General features: G+C 39.5%; 5 protein-coding genes across 5 annotated transcripts; 2 read left to right on the top strand and 3 right to left on the bottom strand.

Annotated features, from left to right (window-relative positions):
* The first annotated feature begins 1,733 nt into the window (after positions 1-1,733).
* Positions 1,734-2,502, top strand: LOC112044964 (uncharacterized). Its single transcript, XM_024080984.2, has one exon. The coding sequence runs from the start codon at positions 1,777-1,779 to the stop codon at positions 2,437-2,439; it is 663 nt and encodes a 220-aa protein (XP_023936752.1). The 5' UTR covers positions 1,734-1,776; the 3' UTR covers positions 2,440-2,502.
* A 3,031-nt stretch (positions 2,503-5,533) lies between these two features.
* Positions 5,534-6,197, bottom strand: LOC112044958 (uncharacterized). The gene has a single exon (XM_024080975.2). It carries the CDS (start codon positions 6,141-6,143, stop codon positions 5,619-5,621), a length of 525 nt encoding a protein of 174 aa, XP_023936743.1. The 5' UTR covers positions 6,144-6,197; the 3' UTR covers positions 5,534-5,618.
* Positions 6,198-9,940: 3,743 nt separating this feature from the next.
* LOC112044952 (cuticle protein 16.5-like) lies at positions 9,941-12,545 on the bottom strand. Its single transcript, XM_024080969.2, has 2 exons — positions 12,366-12,545; positions 9,941-12,074 (listed from the first exon to the last, which is right to left on the bottom strand). The coding sequence occupies exon 2, from the start codon at positions 10,757-10,759 to the stop codon at positions 9,989-9,991; it is 771 nt and encodes a 256-aa protein (XP_023936737.1). The 5' UTR covers positions 10,760-12,074; positions 12,366-12,545; the 3' UTR covers positions 9,941-9,988.
* A 2,400-nt stretch (positions 12,546-14,945) lies between these two features.
* Positions 14,946-15,766, top strand: LOC128198772 (cuticle protein 16.5-like). The gene has a single exon (XM_052885710.1). It carries the CDS (start codon positions 14,993-14,995, stop codon positions 15,719-15,721), a length of 729 nt encoding a protein of 242 aa, XP_052741670.1. The 5' UTR covers positions 14,946-14,992; the 3' UTR covers positions 15,722-15,766.
* A 3,437-nt stretch (positions 15,767-19,203) lies between these two features.
* LOC112044914 (uncharacterized) lies at positions 19,204-19,782 on the bottom strand. The gene has a single exon (XM_024080920.2). It carries the CDS (start codon positions 19,775-19,777, stop codon positions 19,259-19,261), a length of 519 nt encoding a protein of 172 aa, XP_023936688.1. The 5' UTR covers positions 19,778-19,782; the 3' UTR covers positions 19,204-19,258.

Below are 19,782 nucleotides of genomic sequence, written 5' to 3'. Positions count from 1 at the left end.
CCAACCCCTATCTGAGAGGAGACTCGAGCTCAGGTGTGAGCCATGATGATGATTATAATTATATAGTTTATCAAGATCATAAATTAACAAATATATATACTTTCCACTATCCACACTTTTCCAAAACTACTATGTTTTACTTGCGAGTTTCTTGGAGTGAATACGACAATAGTCCAATAGAAGGAAATCGATTTCTAGACCTGCTATTAATTCAACTCTTTTAATGTGTACCATTGAGACACTAAATTCATTACTTTGGTATGTTATAAGTTATTCGATATAACCTACTTTGCTGCATATGGACACACTCTATTTAAAGATACTACAACTTTTTCATAGACACGCGTTTGTATTGTTGAGATCAAAGTTGATTAACATACATCTTTACATCCTGCGCGTTTTTTCTCCAATATTCAATGGATATTTGACATATTAAGATTTGCAGCTTGTTATAGAATGAAAATTGCGATAATTACGCTCCATTGACCTCGTTGGTTCAATGGTTAGCATGCGGCTATAGATTGCGGTCCTGGGTTTGAGACGGGATATAAACTATTGCAAATTGAAAATTGAAAAAAAATCTTTATTCATCAACAAAGTCCTTTGCTATTGTGTGTAGACCCTTTTGCCTCTCTTGCCTTGAGCCTTCGGTCCTGAACATTATAGTTAACATCTTATCTAATTTTCTTAATTCTCTAGGAGTGTGAAGTCTGCTAATGCGCATTGGGTCTGCGTGGTGGACTATCAGCCTAACCCCTCTCTGATTTTGAGAGGAGACTCGTGCCCGACAGTAAGCGGAATATGGGTTGTAGATGGTGATGATAAGTCATTGTCACAGAACTAAATATTTTCACCTAGCCAACCAACTAGTATAAGCCGGACTGGCAGAAATTATTATTACAGATTAACTAACCTAATATTACATGACATTTTTTGTGAGTCACAAGGAACTGAGCATATTATATATAACTTGATATTAGTTGATATATTCGAATATATAAACTAATATCAAGGCAATGGAACTTGTGAACGAAAGAAGATTCTTTGGCCACTTTAGTTTTAAGAATCTTGAAAGGACAGCTAACGCGAAAATAGAAAAAGGGCACCCGGTTGACTAAGATGAAAATGGTTAGATGACATAAGAGAGTGTACCTTTGTAGAAGACAAATAAGCTTTTTGCATACTGACCAGTAAACCGTGGATGATACCAAAATATGATAAATATACGAAGATTCGATGCTTAATTCATATTGAATGAAAGCTAAGAATGCTTAGGTTTTTGAAGTAACAGCTATGCTTTGATTAAACAAAAATCCATGATCAGTGCCAATAAAAAATTAGGAGCTTGTGTCAATGTTGTTCCTTTGAAATAAATAGAACTTTAATGTCGTAACTAGGTCACACAACACTTTCTAAATAGAAACGAAATGATTAAAATACACTAAGTTACAGTATACGTAACTTTATGAAAATAAATATCACGTAGTGCGTTTAATAACTCAGGCGTGCATTCGAGAATAAAGTCGCACCGACTTGTGACATTCATACAATTTAAAAATCAGAACAAGTTCGCTGAGTAAATAATTACATGTTAAAGCAGAACAAAATCGTCCTGATAAACTAGCTTTCATTTCTCAGCAGAAGTTGTCCTTTCAGGGCCAACGATGTATTCCGGTGACGCCTCTCAAGTTAATTATACAGGTATAAAAGACGCGTGATACGAGACAATAGCATCAGTGTTTCTGGAACCAGAAAACAACACAGACCACTCCAAATATGTTGAAGCTGGTGGTGTTGTCTTGCTTCCTGGCGGCGGCGTCCGCTTCGGGTCTCCTCGGCTACGCGGCCCCCTGGGGGTACGCCGCGCCGCTGTGGCAGCCGACCAACTACCGCGGCCCCCTGTCGCTCGCCCCCGGCCAGCCCGCCAACATCATTGCCGCTGACGGCAGGCCCCTCGACACTCTGGATGTGAACCTGGACCGCTCCGCCCACTTCACCGCCAAGGCTCTCAACGGATTCCACTTGTTGAAGAAGCGCTCCGTCGCCGTCGTCGCTCCCTACGCCGCTCCCTTCGCTGCTCCTTTCGTCGCTCCTTACGCTGCGCCCTTGGCTTACGCCGCACCCTACTACCAACCCTACAACTACCGCGGCCCCCTGTCGCTTGCCCCCGGACAGCCCGCCAACATCCTCGGCTCCGACGGCAGGCCCCTCGACACCCTGGACGTCAACTTGGACCGTTCCGCTCACCTCACCGCTAAAGCTCTGAGCGGCGCCCACATTCTCAAGAAGCGCTCCGTGGTCGCCCCCATCAGCACCATCGCTGTCGCCAGGACCCCACTGATCGCCCCCTACTCGTACGCCGCTTCCTGGGCTCCCTACAGAACGATCTCGTACGCTGCTCCCATTGCCCCCATCGGCCACTACGCTCACGTCCTATAAGTCAACACCATCCGACTCTTTGTAAATATTCACATGTTGAAAATAAATACAAATAACAAATGATTTCCGTTTTTTTAATCAATACCTGTTGTTGAATGATGTGAATCCGTTCAGGCTTACTCCTAATCATAGAGGATGTCTAGCAATATATGTTATAATTTTTTTTTGATTAAATATATACTTGCATAGTGAAAACTTTTAAAATTAAATTTGGAAATTTTTATCTAAGATAACGTAGATAATTATAATATTTCTTACAAATTCTAAAAAGTTGGTTAGTATTTGTCACCACAAATTAGCTATACGATTTCCGGTTCTTGTTTGATGCCAATGATAATAACTATAATTTAGAGACGATTCTTCGATTCGGAGGGCGTAGGTTCGAATCCGGTCCGGGGCTTTGGGCCAGTGTGGTAGACTAAGACAGCCTAACCCCTCTCATTCTGAGAGGAGACTCGTGCTCAACAGTGGGCCGAATATGGGTTATTAATGATAATTTAGTTTTTCTTTTCACAGTTAAAAATAAAACATGTACATATAGCCGAAGCTCCTCTATTTTGGAAGTCGGTTAAGCTAAAATAAAATAAGTGTTACAACTTCCCTAGAAACGAGTACGTAAGCACCGGACGCGTCAAAGAGTGCGATCGAAGTACAAAGAAACAGTGTTATACAATGAATGAAAAATCGAGTAAAAATAAACTTTGTAGTGACGTTACTAACGAGACATAAATAGCGCAAAACGAAAACGGTGCTTTATAATTTCTTTCATTTCAAAAGTTTTCCTTTGTTACCTAAGATATTGTTATTTTTAGGCACCTAATTGGAGTCGGTATGTTTGAGTTTGATTCTAAAATAGTAGATTATTATACAAGGGGCTAAAATGACCCATTATATACGAGGTATTTTTAGGCCGCTAAATAGAAACAATATTCAATGATTTATTTTAATTGAAAATTAAATGTACAATGTGTACAATTTTGGATATTAAGGGAGACTTTTACCCGGGACTTTTACCCGGTAATATAATTTCCGACTGTGAAGATGAATAATCAGTATGTAAGGTAAACGTGGGAGATAATTGTTTAAAAAAAACTTCTTTCGTAAGTGTTGTTGTTTTCTCCACTTTACCTAGGTAGGTATTTAAGTAAATGCGTCTCGACTTTGATGGTAACCGATTGAAAATTTCATCCATCTCAAAATTAGGATCACCATTCTCACTAGATGAAGACAACAAAAACAATTAATGTTGAAAAATATGTAAGTTACGGTCACAAATTTTCAAGGAATTTCTTAAAAAAAATCATGTGTGTTTTTTAAATTCACCAACGCCATTTATTCACGCCAATTGTTTTATAAATTCTCCCTTTTTAATTTTATTTTTCTTTCACATGAGAAAAAGGCAAAGGTATTACACCGTACAGGATGTCCCATGTCTTCAAGTCTCGCTCTATTCGCAACTTAATGAAAATTAAATAAAAAACCGAACGCATTCCACAGACAAGAACGCTGCATTTCATTACAATTTAAAGTTTTTTATTTATTTTTCAAAACAATCAGGACCTTACCTATAATGATTCTATTTTCGAATAAAACCTCCTCCGTTGTATAGTAGGCTAGTACTTGGCTAGTACTCGTAACAGACAAGCTCCTGAAATGCCTGTTCAGCCCCACTGTGGAGTGGTAATATGACAGTGTTTTTAAGCAAGAGTAGTGAAAACGTATTTAATATTTTAGTGCAATACGTCTATCTACTATGTACTCCAGTGGATATGACCTCTGCCTCCGATTCCGGAGAGTGCAGGTTTGAATCCAGTCTGGGGCATGTACTTTTGAGTTCACACAACTCAAATAAAAAAAATATTTTTTAAATTAAATATCTTTATATATTATTAAGAGATCCTGTAGTCAGGATCTATTATCGGGAATATCGACACTGACAACAATTACGTAAATTAATATAATAATCAATAACCAATTGCCAATAAAAAATACTCCTTCTTATTTCTTTAGTTTTATGTGAACAATTTTTAAAATATTTAAAAACAAAAGACGCCATTTTTTTCTGATGCGATGAAAATTACTGATGCGACGGTTCGTGTGGTACAGACTCGAGAATGTATTACTTTTTGGAGCGGGTACGACACCAAAGTGTGCCGTACGCTCCATCTGTAAATTATTGATTAATCTGTGATAGCAAGTAACTCTAAACGCCTCTGTGGTCCAGTAACTATCCTATATGGCTTCAGATTACATGGTCCTACGTTCGTTTCTCGGCAGTGAAATGAGCTTTTCTTTCTTCTAAGAAATTTTTAATATAAATTCTTAACCCGATGTACGCATGTCTGTGTTGTTACATCTCCTTGCCTCGGAGAGCACATTAAGCTGTGGGTCCCGGTCATTATCCATGTGGTCTATAACAAAGATTTTATACTATTAGACATGTCACTAGCGCGTCGAAACTGAGGCTAATTGTCTTAAATTCATTTAGTCGTATTGTAAACAACAAAAGTTATTAATCTGTAATATCGTGTTGTGTTTTCAGGAAGTGTTAAAACTATCGTATACATTTATTGTGTGTAATTAAGTTTAGGTTAGGTCTGGGTTCGATCCCCGTCTGGGCCGATTCAGGTTTTCTTAATTGGTCCAGGTCTGGCTGGTGGGAGGCTTTGGCCGTGGCTAGTTACCACCCTACCGGCAAAGACGTACCACCAAACGATTTAGCCTTCCGGTACGATGCCGTGTAAAAACCGAAAGGTGTGTGAATTTCATCCTCCTCCTAACAAGTTAGCCCGCTTCCATCCAGATTGTATCATAGCTTACCATCAGGTGAGATTTTAGTCAAGGGCTAACTTGTAAATAATAAAAAAGCACAAAATGCTGTGTGGAGTAGCTAAATTAGAATCACTTTTGCGGTAGTATAAAATTTTGTTAGTCCACAAGGAATTTTACATTATTTTCTTAGCCAACCAATTGGAGTAGCCTTGTGAGTTTAAATTCCTTCTTCTATAAGAAAATAAGGAAATATATCATAATCTTGTTAATTTGTAAACATAACTCTCCTTCGGCAGGTAAAAGCAAATAATAATTACTCAGGTTAAGTTTTGAACTATATTTTTTATTGTTGTGTTTATAATTTGTTATCATAAAATTGAAAAATCCTAGTTACGTCATTTTCATTTTCACCAAAGCTGACCCCAACGAGCACCGTGACCCAAACCCCAGGGTGCGATGGGTGCAGCGGTGACACCTACGGGTGCAATGACGCGAGCTGCGGGAATGTCGACACGGGAAGATGTGGACACGGCCACAGCGGGAGCAGCCCAGGAGGCAAGAGGTGCCGCGATCAAAGCAGCTCCAATTGATCTTTTCCTCAGCCAGTGGCCGCGTCCCTCGACAGCCTTCGCTGTAAGGTGAACTGCACGGTCCAGGTTCACGCTGAGTGTGTCTAGAGGCCTGCCGTCAGCTGCCAAGATGTTGGCAGGCTGGCCGGGAGCCAAAGACAACGGGCCTCTGTAGTTGTATGCACCAACGGGAGCGGCAACCGCAGCCACGGGGGCAGCTACAGCCAAGGGGGCGGCGACACCTGCGTGACCCCATCCTGCGCCCCAACCAGCGGCGAGGGGTCCACCCCAGCCAGCGCCCCACACACCGCTGGGGTTAGCGGACGCTACCGCGAGCACTGACAACACCACCAGCTTGAACATTGTGGTCTGTGTTGTTATTAGTTCCAAAACTAACTGATAACTGATACCTAAGCACCATTGCACTTATCTTTTATACAATTAGGACTTGTAGGACTGTAGGTGTAAGTCGAAATACCTTTGTGACGTCAAGTACTATGCAATAGGGCGTTGTTCAAGCATCATGCTTGGAAAGAGAATATCTACAAGGGTAGAATAGGCGCCACTAAACACTGAAGTGCAGTAATGGACCTTATGGCATTCATAATTAGGAACAGCACAATCCTAATACCGTACTTTCCGAGCTTGCCTTGGGCGACCTCTTAATGACCGTTCACTTTATTAATTGTTTATCAAAACTTGTATTATATTCTAAGGTATTTTTGAATAGAAATATAATAAATACACTCAATAAGTATGTTTTAAGAACAATAACTTGTGTTAACTAAATTATATTAATGAAAACCGGACGAGCTACTTTGCAAAAAGCTTTACTACATTATTAATACAGCAAGTTAAGAAGAGCTTAAAACTAATCGATGGAAGAAGAACATGAAATTAAGAAGTTAAAGAACTCTTCATAACATCCGCTAGTTTTCATTATGAGACCTAACAACACATAATAGATAAACGAATAGGTTTATTGGTTTGCATTCCTTGAAAATTACATACTCCTTTTATTACTTCCTAGCGGACCCGGTCAAGCTTCGCTTTGACTTATGTGCAATTCTTCCTTACCCCTACCCTACCCTTACCCTACCCTACCCTACCCCTACCCTACCCCTACCCTACCCCTACCCTACCCCTACCTTACCCCTAGCCTACCCCTACCCTACCCCTACCCTACCCCTACCCTACCCCTACCCTACCCCTTGACTCTTAAACGTTTGTATGGGAAATAGAAAAGGCTCGTTTTTATGGTTTTCCCGGCAATTAATCAAAAATTTCTCACCTTTTAAACCTTCCCTATACCTCCACAAACATTTCAAGACCAAGATAAGATAAATCCGTTCAGCCGTTCTCGAGTTTTAGCGAGACTAACGAACAGCAATTCATTTTTATATTTATTACTTATTAAAGTAATGTGTTTGAAATCAATACATTATGGATTTAAATGAATAATCTAATAATAGGTTCCTTTGTCATTTATATTCATAAAAAATTGGGCGTATTTAAACCGTGAAGTTATTGTTACAGTATTAAATAAAATATAATTAAATTGTTATAATAGATTTGTTGAAAGAAGCAGGTTTAATTACGATATTTTATTGTCATAAAGCAAATAGTAGGTAGTCAATATAATTTAGTTCTAGCACTTTTTGTAGGCTGTTTAATAATTTTCATCTACTCTGAGTGAATTCAGAATGATTGCTAAGTGGTTTATTTGTTATATCAAGTAGTATTAATTTTTAAATGTATATATTAAAATAGAAATAAAATTCAAGATTTATAATATAGTGCTAGGCTAGCAAATTAGGTTGTACCTGTAATACCTAGAAATCTGTAATTTAGCATAAGTACGTACATTAAGAGCGGTGATTGCCCAGTGGATATGACCTCTGCCCCCGATTCCGGAGGGTGTGGCTTCGAATGCAGTCCAGGGCATGCACCTCCAATTTTTCAGTTGTGTGCATTTTAAGAAATTAAATATCACGTGTATCAAACGGTGAAGGAAAAACAACGTGAGGAAACAGAACCAGAGATTTTTCTCAATTATCTGCGTATGAGAAGTCTACCAATCCGGATTGGACCAGCGTGGTGGACTATTGCCTAACCCCTATCATTCTGAGAGGAGACTCGAGCTCAGCAGTGAGCCGAATATGGGTTGATAATGATGATGAGTCAACATAGAGTGGTAAAAAGAAAATTTCAGAAAAATATTTTTTTGGGGTTATTTATCTACATGCAACACGAGGATGATTTTTTTTATCGTCTTTCCGATAGTGTAACGATACTCCGTTATCGGTACTTTTGTGCATTAAATAAAGGTTTATAGTGCTAATTTAATCTACGGATCCCTACACTGCGCGACACGCACTTAGGCGGTTTTATGGTTGTATTGTACCTATCACTGAACAGACATCGCTAAAAGCTAACATTCTTATATCTGTGGTACCTATGCATTTCTTGATTTCTATCTGATATTTTCTTGTTTCGTCCTTTTTACGCAACCGCCAAGAAAGGTTATTAGACCTCGTTTTTAGGCAGTCGGGTTATAAATTTTTACTACTTTGTCATTTAAAAAGTCAAAATAATTATAAATATATATTTATTTTGACTTTTTTGTGTGATACTTCTTTCATGTGATTTTTATACAGCTCTTACTGCTTACTCTTACTCTTACAATACTTATATACTTATAATACTTATATATAAATTAAAAACTTTAAATTGGAAATAAATGCAGCGTTCTTGTCTGTGGAATGCGTTCATTTTTTTATTTAATTTTTATTGAAGACATGGGACATCCTTTACGGTGTAATACCTTTGCCTTTTTCTCATGTGAAAAAAATAAAATTAAAAAGCGAGAATTTAAAAAACAAATAATACACACTTGATTTATTTCAGAAAATAATTGTAAATTTGTGACCGTAACTTTCATATATTTCAACATTAATTGTTATTGGTGTCTTCATCTACTGAGAATGGTGATCCTAATTTGGAGATGGATGAAATTTTCAATCTGATACCATCAAAGTCCAGACGCATTTACTTAAATACTTACCTACGAAAAATTTAATAAGTGAAGAAAACAACAACAAATGGATTCACTTACGAAAGGAGTTTTTTAAACTATTATCTCCCACGTTTACCTCATATACTCGTTATTCATCTTCACAGTAGTCGGAAATTATGTTACCGGGTAAAAGCATCTCCCATAATATCCAAAATTGTAGACTTTGTACATTTAATTTTCAATTAAATAAATCATTGAATATTGAACTAAACTATTTTATTTTCTCGCAATCGTAGTGAAAAGCAGAGTGTAACACGCGGGGCTAAACCCATTATATACTCGGTTTCTATTTAGGCGGCCCTCGACTTACGTCTCCTAAAAATACCTCGTATATAATGGGTCTTTTTAGCCCCTTGTATAACAATCTACTACTATTTACAAGTACCTTTGATCTCTGTAGGTATCTAAAAGGGTTGCTGTCGTCATATTTGAATAAAAAAAAATTACAGCAAATACCGTAAGAACTTCGTAATAAAGATAAAAATAAGGAGCTTATCTTAGAAACCTATTTATATTTCAGAATATGTTACAAAAGTTTATTCAAATACACACTTTTTAATATATTATATATATATATATATAGATATCGAAGCTTTGTAATTGTTAAGCCTTTTGCGCGGTGATATTATTTCTAAAAATATATAGTCCAAATATGAGGCGTCTTGCTTAAAATAGATTCACAGACAATAAAGCTTGACGCTTTATATACAATATCTGTAGAAAATCAAGAAAATAAGGTGGCTCATAGGTGTTTTTTTAAAATTGTATTAAAGCGGGTACGACTATAGATCAACGGGGCGGGGATTGAACAATCACCCTTCGGTGACGAGTCCGACCTCTCTTACCGTTGAGCTATTGAGGCTTTAAATGTTATTTATAATATGTTTATAATTTGTACCTATACCAAATCTTAAATCAAGCGACTCATATTATAATAATGATTGATGATCTCATTAAATTCATTTGATTTTATATATAACACGTGTTGCATTGAGAAAGTGATAATTTCGGGAACACCTCGAAGATGGTACCTAAATAGTAATAAGGTGATAGCTTAGAGGGTGGTAGTAATGAAACAAAAAAATATAGATAAGTCATTTTAATTAGATAATCGCAAATTGTCTAGAGGATTTCATTTGAGTAACACTTGACCTAAACCTAAAGGTGAGGCGATACCGAGGGGAGCAGACAGAGCAAGGCCAGGAGCAGGCAGAGCAAGTCCAGGAGCAGATAGAGCAAGTCCAGGGGCAGATAGAGCAAGTCCAGGGGCGGATAGAGCGAGACCAGGAGCAGCAATCACACCAGCACCGGCCAACTGGGCTGCAGCCAAGTTAGCGGCGGCCAAAGGAGACGCGGCCAAACGGGCAGCGGCCAACGGAGACGCGATCAAAGGAGAAGCGGCTAACGGAGAAGCGATCAAAGGAGAAGCGGCTAACGATGAGGCGACCAGAGGACCGGCGGCTAATGGAGCAGCCAACGCCAAGGGAGCGCCGATGGACCTCTTCTTGAGCAAGTGACCGCTGCCTTCAATAGCCTTGGCGGTGAGGTGAGCCGCACGGTCCAGGTTTACGCTGAGGGTGTCCAGGGGCCTGCCGTCAGCGCCCAAGATGTTGGCGGGCTGGCCGGGAGCCAGAGACAGCGGGCCTCTGTAGTTGGGCGCGCCGATGGGCGCCAGAGCTGCGAGGGGCGCAGCGGCGAGGGGCGCAGCGAGAGACAGCGCTAGCGGCGAAGCTATCGGAGCAGCCAGCGGCGCGGCGATGGCGGCGTTCCATGGGGAGATCAGGCCTCCCAGTCCCAGGAGACCGCTGGGGCTAGCGGACGCTACAGCGAGCGCAGCAGACAACACCACCAGCTTGAACATTGTGGTCTGTGTTGTTGTTAGTTCCAAAAGTAACTGATGCATGTCCCTAGCTGGTTCTATCTTATATATGATTTGAACTTGTTACAGTGCGTACCAAATATCGCCTTGACGTTGGGCAAGTACCTACTATGCAATCGAACCGTTATCAAACATCATACTCGGAAAAATAACATCCACAAGGGTAGAATATGTAGGGGAGACCGGGTACAAAAGTAACATTTTGAACATTTACATTGATTTCTGGTTATGGGTGACTATTTTATAGAAATGAATAAAACCATTTAAACATTCCATTTATGGTCTTTATATCGGTATGTCAATTTTGCTTTTTATTGGTCATTTGATATGAATCACAAAGACTCGAAAAAAAATGGGAAGTTGTTACTTTCGACCACGTAGGCAGGACGAAAGTAACACATTGTGGGTCAAAAGTAACAGGCCAAAAGGGTTTGTAAAAAAATCAATATGACATACTAAATCAACATATTATTTATTCAAAGTCTATGTATTCAAAGAACTTGCATTCAAAACGCTTAAAAACTAAAAAAAAAACATTTTAAGAAAGCAAATCAGATTATTATCTCTTCTAGTAATGATCAGTATTTTTTTAACTTTATGTAATTATATTTATAATCTGCCTTATTTTATTCAGGCTTACAATTGTGACACATATAATTAGCATCATCATCGACACATTCGGCGTGTGACCACATTTTGCACGAGATACATTGAACCCACTGTTAACTTGGCTGGCTATTGCCAAAGGGTTCTAAACAAACGAGACAATAGCAATCTTCGTCGTCTGAATTGTTTTTCTTCTCTTAAGCTGCCTTCTTTGTCTTTTTCCTTTTCTCTTGCCTTTCGTAGATATTTCTTTACCTTTTTCGTAACTTTTTCTTGCCATTTCCAGTAACAGATGGTAAAACCCTTCTCTTAGCTTTAATTCTTTCTAGGTGTTCTTCCTCAATTACGTTTTTTTTCGGGCGTATACGTCAATATTGCTGTCTTACGTTTTTTACGCCTCTCTTTTTTGCTCTCCTGCGACCTGCTTGTGGTAAGGGTCTCAAATCTTTAGGTGTTAAATCAAATATCTGAAAAGAATTTGCTTGCTGTAACCCGCTAGGTCCTGGTGTAGGCGAATTGGATCATTGATTAGATGATACTATATTTGACAAATCATTGCTTACTGTATGCTCGATAATTTGGTCACTCGACGCTGGAAGATTATCAACTGGAGTGTCTGGATAAACTTAGGCGGTGGTTGTTGCATCAAAAGTATTCAACACGTCATTATCGTCGTCATCATTAGATGGAATTTCACTGTTTATTTGTAGAGGCCGATCAGTAATAGACGATCCTGTTAAAATAAATACACACATAACAATAATAAGCAAAAAAAAGTTAGCAAATCAGTACAGGGACAAAAGTAACAATGTTACTTGTGTACCCATAGGGCTATGTTACTTTTGTACCCGACCACATTTCTGTTCAAATATAAAAGATAACCTTAAAATGTAACGTGCTAGAGAAAAATGAATTAAAATACTGTGTAATCTATCTAATCAAGAATCAACATGCAAATATTCAGATTGATATCATTTTTAAAATACTACGAAAACACTAAATAACAAAACAACAAAATACTTACGTCTGATGTGCGAAATCACAAAGCGTCTTCTCACATAACCTAGCAGCGCGAGGTGCGCGTGGCGACTCAACGCAAGGAAGGGGAGTACCGCCCCGCTGTTAACTTACGACATCGACGCGGTGTTTGATTGTTGGATATACTTTCAGAGCATTTGTTACTTTCGACCCGCCGTTACTTTTGTACCCGGTCTCCCCTACCTACGATTGAATAGATAGAATATTCAACCTTATGATCTTAGAAAACATTAACTATCTACAGTCGTAGTGGACTGCGGGCCGTTTAAGGTCAAGTTCCTAAAAATATGTTTCTGAATAAATTTTTCATATTTTAAAATATAATTTCGTGCATTCAATGTACTCGTATGTCATCATCTATTAACGTTATAAAACTAATGGGTTAGTGTGTGTATTAAAAATTGTTTAATCCCTTTATTCAAGTATTTTGGACTCAAAACCCTTTTAAAATGTTTGATTTCTACTTGCTGCATGAGGTATTGCACAAAAACTGCAGAATAAACCTTAAATTTATTTATTATATATAATTTGGATAGAGATTAATAATTATTAATTATTTTATTACAAATTTGATTCCAATAAAAAAGGTTGTAATTAATCAACCTTATAAGACATACACTTAGGTATATAAGCAGTCGCAGACATTTTTTAGAACTTTTAAAGGAAAATAATTCCGTCATATACATATATTCTTGCTAAACTTACAGTTTACGCAGCGCACGTAACAGAAACTCTCAAAAGGTTTTCCAGTTTTTGCTACAATTTTCATTGGCTTTCCGCTCTTATTAGTTTTTAATGCCATTAGCTTTTCTCGATAAAAACTCTCTTATTTAAAAAAATCTCTAATCCCGAAAATATATCTATATATTTTTTAAAAAACCAGCATTGCAGCAGTTCCTCAGATTTAACTAATCTGCAATTTATTAGCTCTTCAATTTATAAATATATTGGAGATGAAAAACCAAATACCTAACCCTAGTTTCATTACACCTAAAGAGTAAAACTTGTGACTTGCAGATTCACAGCCGAACAAGTCAACTACTGGAGCAAAGAGGCTTAGTTTTAATCCATTCTTAATTACCTACAGACATGAGTCAAAAGGTCAAATCCACTCTGTATTTGTCGTATTTTTGAACAATACGTAAGTACCTACATTACCTAGATGTGTGAATTTAGCAAGGTTTACATCACTGACTTTTTTTTTTGTGTTACGTAAAAATCTCTTTATTACAAATCGTTTACAATATTTTTATTTTATAAGTAAATGTTTCCGTGTTTAGTACTGCTTGCTATTTCTGTCTCTCTTGTACTTGCAACTAATACATTTCTAAACATTTCTAACCGACAATGGTCACGCTTATTGAACACCAATAATTCTATTATTATTTTAGTCCATAAATGTCCATGAAAAAGTTGTCCATAAATGTCCATGTCCATAAAAAAAGTCCATGTAAACTTTCCTTGTACGTGACTATTTTTATACGATAAAATGTGTATGTACTCGTATAGGCTATTCTCTAAGATATGATTATGATAGGCGTCCACACAGATATCTATATCTATATCTATACTAATATATAAAGCTGAAGAGTTTGTTTGTTTGTTTGATTGAACGCGCTAATCTTAGGAACTACTAGATTTGAAAAATTCTTTCAGTGTTAGATAGCCTATTTATCGAGGAAGGCTATAGGCTATATATTATCCCCGTATTCCTACGAGAACGAGAACTACTTGGGTAAAAACGCGCGGCGTCAGCTAGTAAAAAGTAACAAGCGTTAGCTTTTAGCGATGTCTGTTTCTGTGGGCGTCCACATATTCGCATCGTAAGTATCGGACGCATCACATCGAACGGATCGTAGTATTCTTTGTCTATAAAGTATACAAGTGCGTCCACTGATCTGCATCGTATGGATCGCAGGAATAATAATAAAAATTAAATCCGATTTATTCAGATGCGTCCCATACTTAGGATGCGGATATGTGGACGCCTATCTTAATGCAGCGTTTTCAATCGAATCTCTCAGGCGCGGCGGCTTGAGATTTTCCGATACTTTCAATAATTAATGATTAATCAATCAATTTCCATAAAATCTTGACAAATAAACCAAAATATTCCTCATAAATCAGTACTGATTGATGAAAATCTCATGAAAATGATCTTATGAAATGAGTTCCGTATATGTAATGTTAAGCGTTTAATTTGAAATTCAAACAAACATTTCAATCTTAATCATTTTAATAAATTTGGATGTTTGTTTTAATTAACACGTGGGTATAAAATTAGTAATGTGACCTTAAACACTGTCCATAACAATCACATATTGTTACTGCACTCTAATTATAGCGCCCTAAGGTTGATTATACTTGTGGTATTCGAATTATTTGGACTTCGGAGGTACACGCGCTACCCTTGTGGATGTTATTCCGAGTATGATGTTTGATAACGGTCCGATTGCATCACAGAATATAGAAAAATCTACGCTTGGATTGCATAGTACACCGCCCTAAGGCGAAATTTAGTCGACGCTATAACAAGTTCAAATCATATATAAGACAAAACCAGCAAGGGACAAGCATCAGTTACTTTTGGAACTAACAACAACACAGACCACAATGTTCAAGCTGGTGGTGTTGTCTGCTGCGCTCGCTGTAGCGTCCGCTAGCCCCAGCGGTCTCCTGGGACTGGGAGGCCTGATCTCCCCATGGAACGCCGCCATCGCCGCACCGCTGGCTGCTCCGATAGCTTCGCCGCTAGCGCTGTCTCTCGCTGCGCCCCTCGCCGCTGCGCCCCTCGCAGCTCTGGCGCCCATCGGCGCACCCAACTACAGAGGCCCGCTGTCTCTGGCTCCCGGCCAGCCCGCCAACATCTTGGGCGCTGACGGCAGGCCCCTGGACACCCTCAGCGTAAACCTGGACCGTGCGGCTCACCTCACCGCGAAGGCTATTGAAGGCAGCGGTCACTTGCTCAAGAAGAGGTCCATCGGAGCTCCCTTGGCGTTGGCTGCTCCATTAGCCGCCGGTCCGCTGGTCGCCTCATCGTTAGCCGCTTCTCCTCTGATCGCTTCTCCGTTAGCCGCCTCTCCTTTGATCGCGTCTCCGTTGGCCGCTGCCCGTTTGGCCGCTTCTCCTTTGGCCGCTGCTAACTTGGCTGCAGCTCAGTTGGCCGGTGCTGGTGTGATTGCTGGTCCTGGTCTCGCTCTATCTGCTCCTGGTCTCGCTCTATCTGCCCCTGGACTAGCTCTATCTGCCCCTGGACTTGCTCTGCCTGCTCCTGGACTTGCTCTTTCTGCTCCCCTCGGTATCGCTTCACCTTTGGGTTTGGGTCAAGTGTTGCTGAAATGAAATCTAAGAAATATATGATAACCTAATTAAAATGACTTACCAATATTTTTTGTTTCACTATCTTCGAATCCCAAATTAATTCTCCGACTATAGCTCCTTCGTATAACTTTCATCTGTCTACGTCAAACAGTCTAAGTTTCGTGATGAAGAAGACTACGTTATAATTATTATTAATTATTACGTTAATTAAGGGTCTGGACCCTTACCCCTGATTTTGAAACCAAGGACACCACGGTCCAAAAATAGTTGCCTACCTTATTTTAACTTTTATCAAATAACACAGGGCCTGTTCACAAACTTTGTGTAACATTAGTGGATATACACTAAAACCTTCTATTGTATTCTTAAGTCACTGGATTTCGTATTCACTATTAATTTTTTATCAAATTATGTTGAAACTATTATTTAGGATGAAATCCTACTAATATTTTATTATTATAAACGCGAAAGTTTGTATGGATGTTTGTTACTCTTTAACGCCGCTGCTACTGAAGCGATTTGGCTGAAATTTGGAATGGAAATAGATTTTACTCTTTATTAACACATAGGCTTAATTTCGGAAAAATACATGGTTGCCTCGGGATTTGTGAAAAACTGGATTCCACGCGGACGAAGTCGCGGGCGTCCGCTAGTAGTATTTAATTGCATTGAATGTCTAGGTGACTCAATAATTTTAAGACCAAAACTACATGATCTATAATGCTTAAATAAATCATGATTTGATTTCATTGATTTGCTAACTGATTAAAATTGTGTGTTTCACATTATGGTTTCGTCAAGAATGGGCTTTGCGGAGCACGAAAAATGCGATTCTTATTGATTTGATGTTAATTATATTTGGTGGTTAATACACCAATAGTGAATAAGCCAGACTATTATTGTTATAATAAGTACCTACTTGTAGTCTATGATTCCAGTATACCGAATTAATAGGCTTTTGACGTTCACCGTGCTGATTATTAGATAAAAATATATTGCAATATATTGGGATCCTCTACTACTATCAAAAAGTAATCAGTCCAGCCCTTAATGCGTTTGCTTTAGCGTATTCTATGTTCTGCGGGCCAACCGCAATGTATAACTCGTGCGAATCTTGACACCTGAGGGCCTAGTAGCAGTTTGATACTGTGACGATCGCGTTAATCACATTGTGGTTTTCGTCAAGAATGGGCTTTGCGGAGCACGAAAAATGCGATTCTTATTGATTTGTTGTTAATTATGTTTGGTGGCTAATAGACCAACGTTAGTGAATAAGCCAGACTATTATAGTTGTGTTTGTTGTTGTATACCGAATTAATAGGCTTTTGACGTTCACCGTGCTGATTATTAGATAAAAATATATTGCAATATATTGGGATCCTCTACTACTATCAAAAAGTAATCAGTCCAGCCCTTAATGCGTTTGCTTTAGCGTATTCTATGTTCTGCGGGCCAACCGCAATGTATAACTCGTGCGAATCTTGACACCTGAGGGCCTAGTAGCAGTTTGATACTGTGACGATCGCGTTAACGTAAACGCAATTTTCTAAGGTATTGGAACAGCGCCATCTAGTTGCACTACTGCACAACTATTTCAATTCCATATAAATTCGCGTTTACATTAACGCGATAGGAACAGTATGAAAATATTGATATCTCCCACTAGGCACACTGACTACCAAACACAAACAAACAAACACAGTACAAATATTAGTCGAGCTGTCAAGTTAATCCGCACGAGCTGTAAAGTTACAGCGCTGTACCATCGTTCGTTTCCATGGCAAAATTAATTTTGGCATCTATTAACATAGAGTTCATATTCGAAATAGGCGAACAGTTCGTCGACGAATTTAAAATTGCGGAATCGTGGAAGCCTTTCAAACCGGTTGTAGAGTCAACAAAGACGAAGTCTGGCTGTCCAGCGCGGAAATGCAGCCAGTATTCTTGCCATCATTCCACGTGGGCATGATTTGTATAGTTATTAGGATAAGTTAGTACATTATTGTATTCTTTCTCAATCAAAAAAGACGAAGTTGTAATGTAAAGTAAGCGTTTTTGAAATACATTACGAATTTAGAATTTTTGGATTTTTTCTATAATTTCCAATAATTGCCATTCCGTTTCGTTTCATATCTTTAAGGGGTTCTTTGATGGATGTCTATGTTTGTATGTACTCAATTTTCTTAAAATTTACTAATAGACTTAAACAATATCAAAATTAATTGAACTTTGACGGCCTCTGTGGCGCAGTGGTATGCGCGGTGGATTTACAAAACGGAGGTCCTGGGCTCGATCCCCGGCTGGGCAGATTAAGATTTTCTTAATTTGTCCAGGTCTAGTTACCACCCTACCGGCAAAGACGTACCGCCAAGCGATTTAGCGTTCCGGTACGATGCCGTGTAGAAATCGAAAGGGGTGTGGATTTTCATCCTCCTCCTAACAAGTTAGTCCGCTTCCATCTTAGACTGCATCATCACTTACCATTAGGTGAGATTGTAGTCAAGGGCTAACTTGTAAAGAATAAAAAAAAAACTTGCAAGTAATTTGAAATATTGTTCATTTATACAAGTAAGTGTATTATTTCAAGTACGATTTACGTATTTACGTATCTAACTCGGTTGGGCAGCGTACGAGAAACTTCGCGACATCTTTTCGTCCGAAATTCCTCAGTGCCTGAATACGAAAGTCTTCGAACAGTGCGTGTTACCAGTGATGACCTTCGAATCTGAGACTTGGTCTCTATGGGCCTCATAGGAAGGCTCAGTCACAGTCATGGAGCGAGCTATGCTTGGAGTTTCTCTGCGTGATAGAATCAGAAATGTGGATATATACGCAGAAAAACCCAAGTCACCGACTTAACTCGGCGAGTCGCGAAGTTGAAGTAACAGTGGGCAGGGCACATACGAACTATGTGAAGCCGATGGACGTTGGGGTCCCGAGGTGCCGGAATGGCGACCCAACACCGGAAAGCGCAGTGTTGGTCGACCCCCTCTAGATGTTTTGAAGTCTGTACAAGAGGTCTATGCCCAGCAGTGGATGTCCATCGTCTGATATTTATGATGATGATGATGATGATTGGCTGTCGGTTGAAATTAGTAGTGATCAAGCTTATGTAAATACTTCGTCTCGAATGATCAAGTTTTAAAAAGAGCCAATTGTAACCGAAGCCTCATGACAACCATTAAGAGGAGGAAAATCGCATTTTTCGGGCATTTGCAACGGGGATCCCTCTATGAGTTTCCTAGGTTGATCCTAGAAGGTAAGATACCCGGAAAACGTGCTCCAGGAAGACAGCGGAGAAAGTGGATAGATGATGTCAAAGAATGGACCAAGTTAACATATATACAGCTTAAAAATACTGCAAAAGACCGGAAGAGTTTTCTACACATGACCGCCAAACTTCAGCTGGAAGAAGGCACCTAATGATGATTATGTAAATAAACACACTTACTAAATACTACTACTATATCTAATAGTTAGGGGTAAATCAATAACACCAGAAGTTTGGTAACTCTCTTTATATTATGCAATGATCAAATTAGACTAGCCTTTGTTCGTTTACCAAAGTCCCACACGGGCACCGACACCCAAACCCCATGGGGCGATGGGGGCAGCGGCGACTGCGACGGGAGCGGGGGCAGCCCATGAGCGACCCCAAGCAAGGGGAGCAGCGACAACAGGGGCAGCGGCCAAAGGAGCGGCTACGATGGACCTCTTCTTCAGCCAGTGTCCGCTACCTTCGACGGCTTTGGCGGTGTAGTGAACAGCGCGATCCAAGTTAACACTGAGGGTGTCCAGGGGCCTGCCGTCAGCGGCCAGTATGTTGGCAGGCTGACCGGGGGCAAGCGACAGTGGGCCTCTGTAGTTCGATGCACCGACGGGGGCAGCCACAGCCAGAGGAGCGGCCACTCCTGCAGCCCAGGGTGTGGCAACACCAGCCCAAGACGCAGCCAGAGGTGTAGCCAGACCTCCCCAAACACCGTTGGGGTTAGCGGCTGCTACCGCCAGCACAACAGACAAAACCACCAGCCTGAACATGTTTGTTGTTCTTATTAGTCCCGTAACTAACTGATGCATGATCG

The sequence above is a fragment of the Bicyclus anynana genome, chromosome 15 (genome assembly GCF_947172395.1).
Source record: "Bicyclus anynana chromosome 15, ilBicAnyn1.1, whole genome shotgun sequence".
NCBI classification, from domain to species: domain Eukaryota; kingdom Metazoa; phylum Arthropoda; class Insecta; order Lepidoptera; family Nymphalidae; genus Bicyclus; species Bicyclus anynana.
The sequence above is the reverse complement of the archived record's forward strand: the minus strand, read 5'-3'. Positions and strand labels throughout refer to the sequence as shown.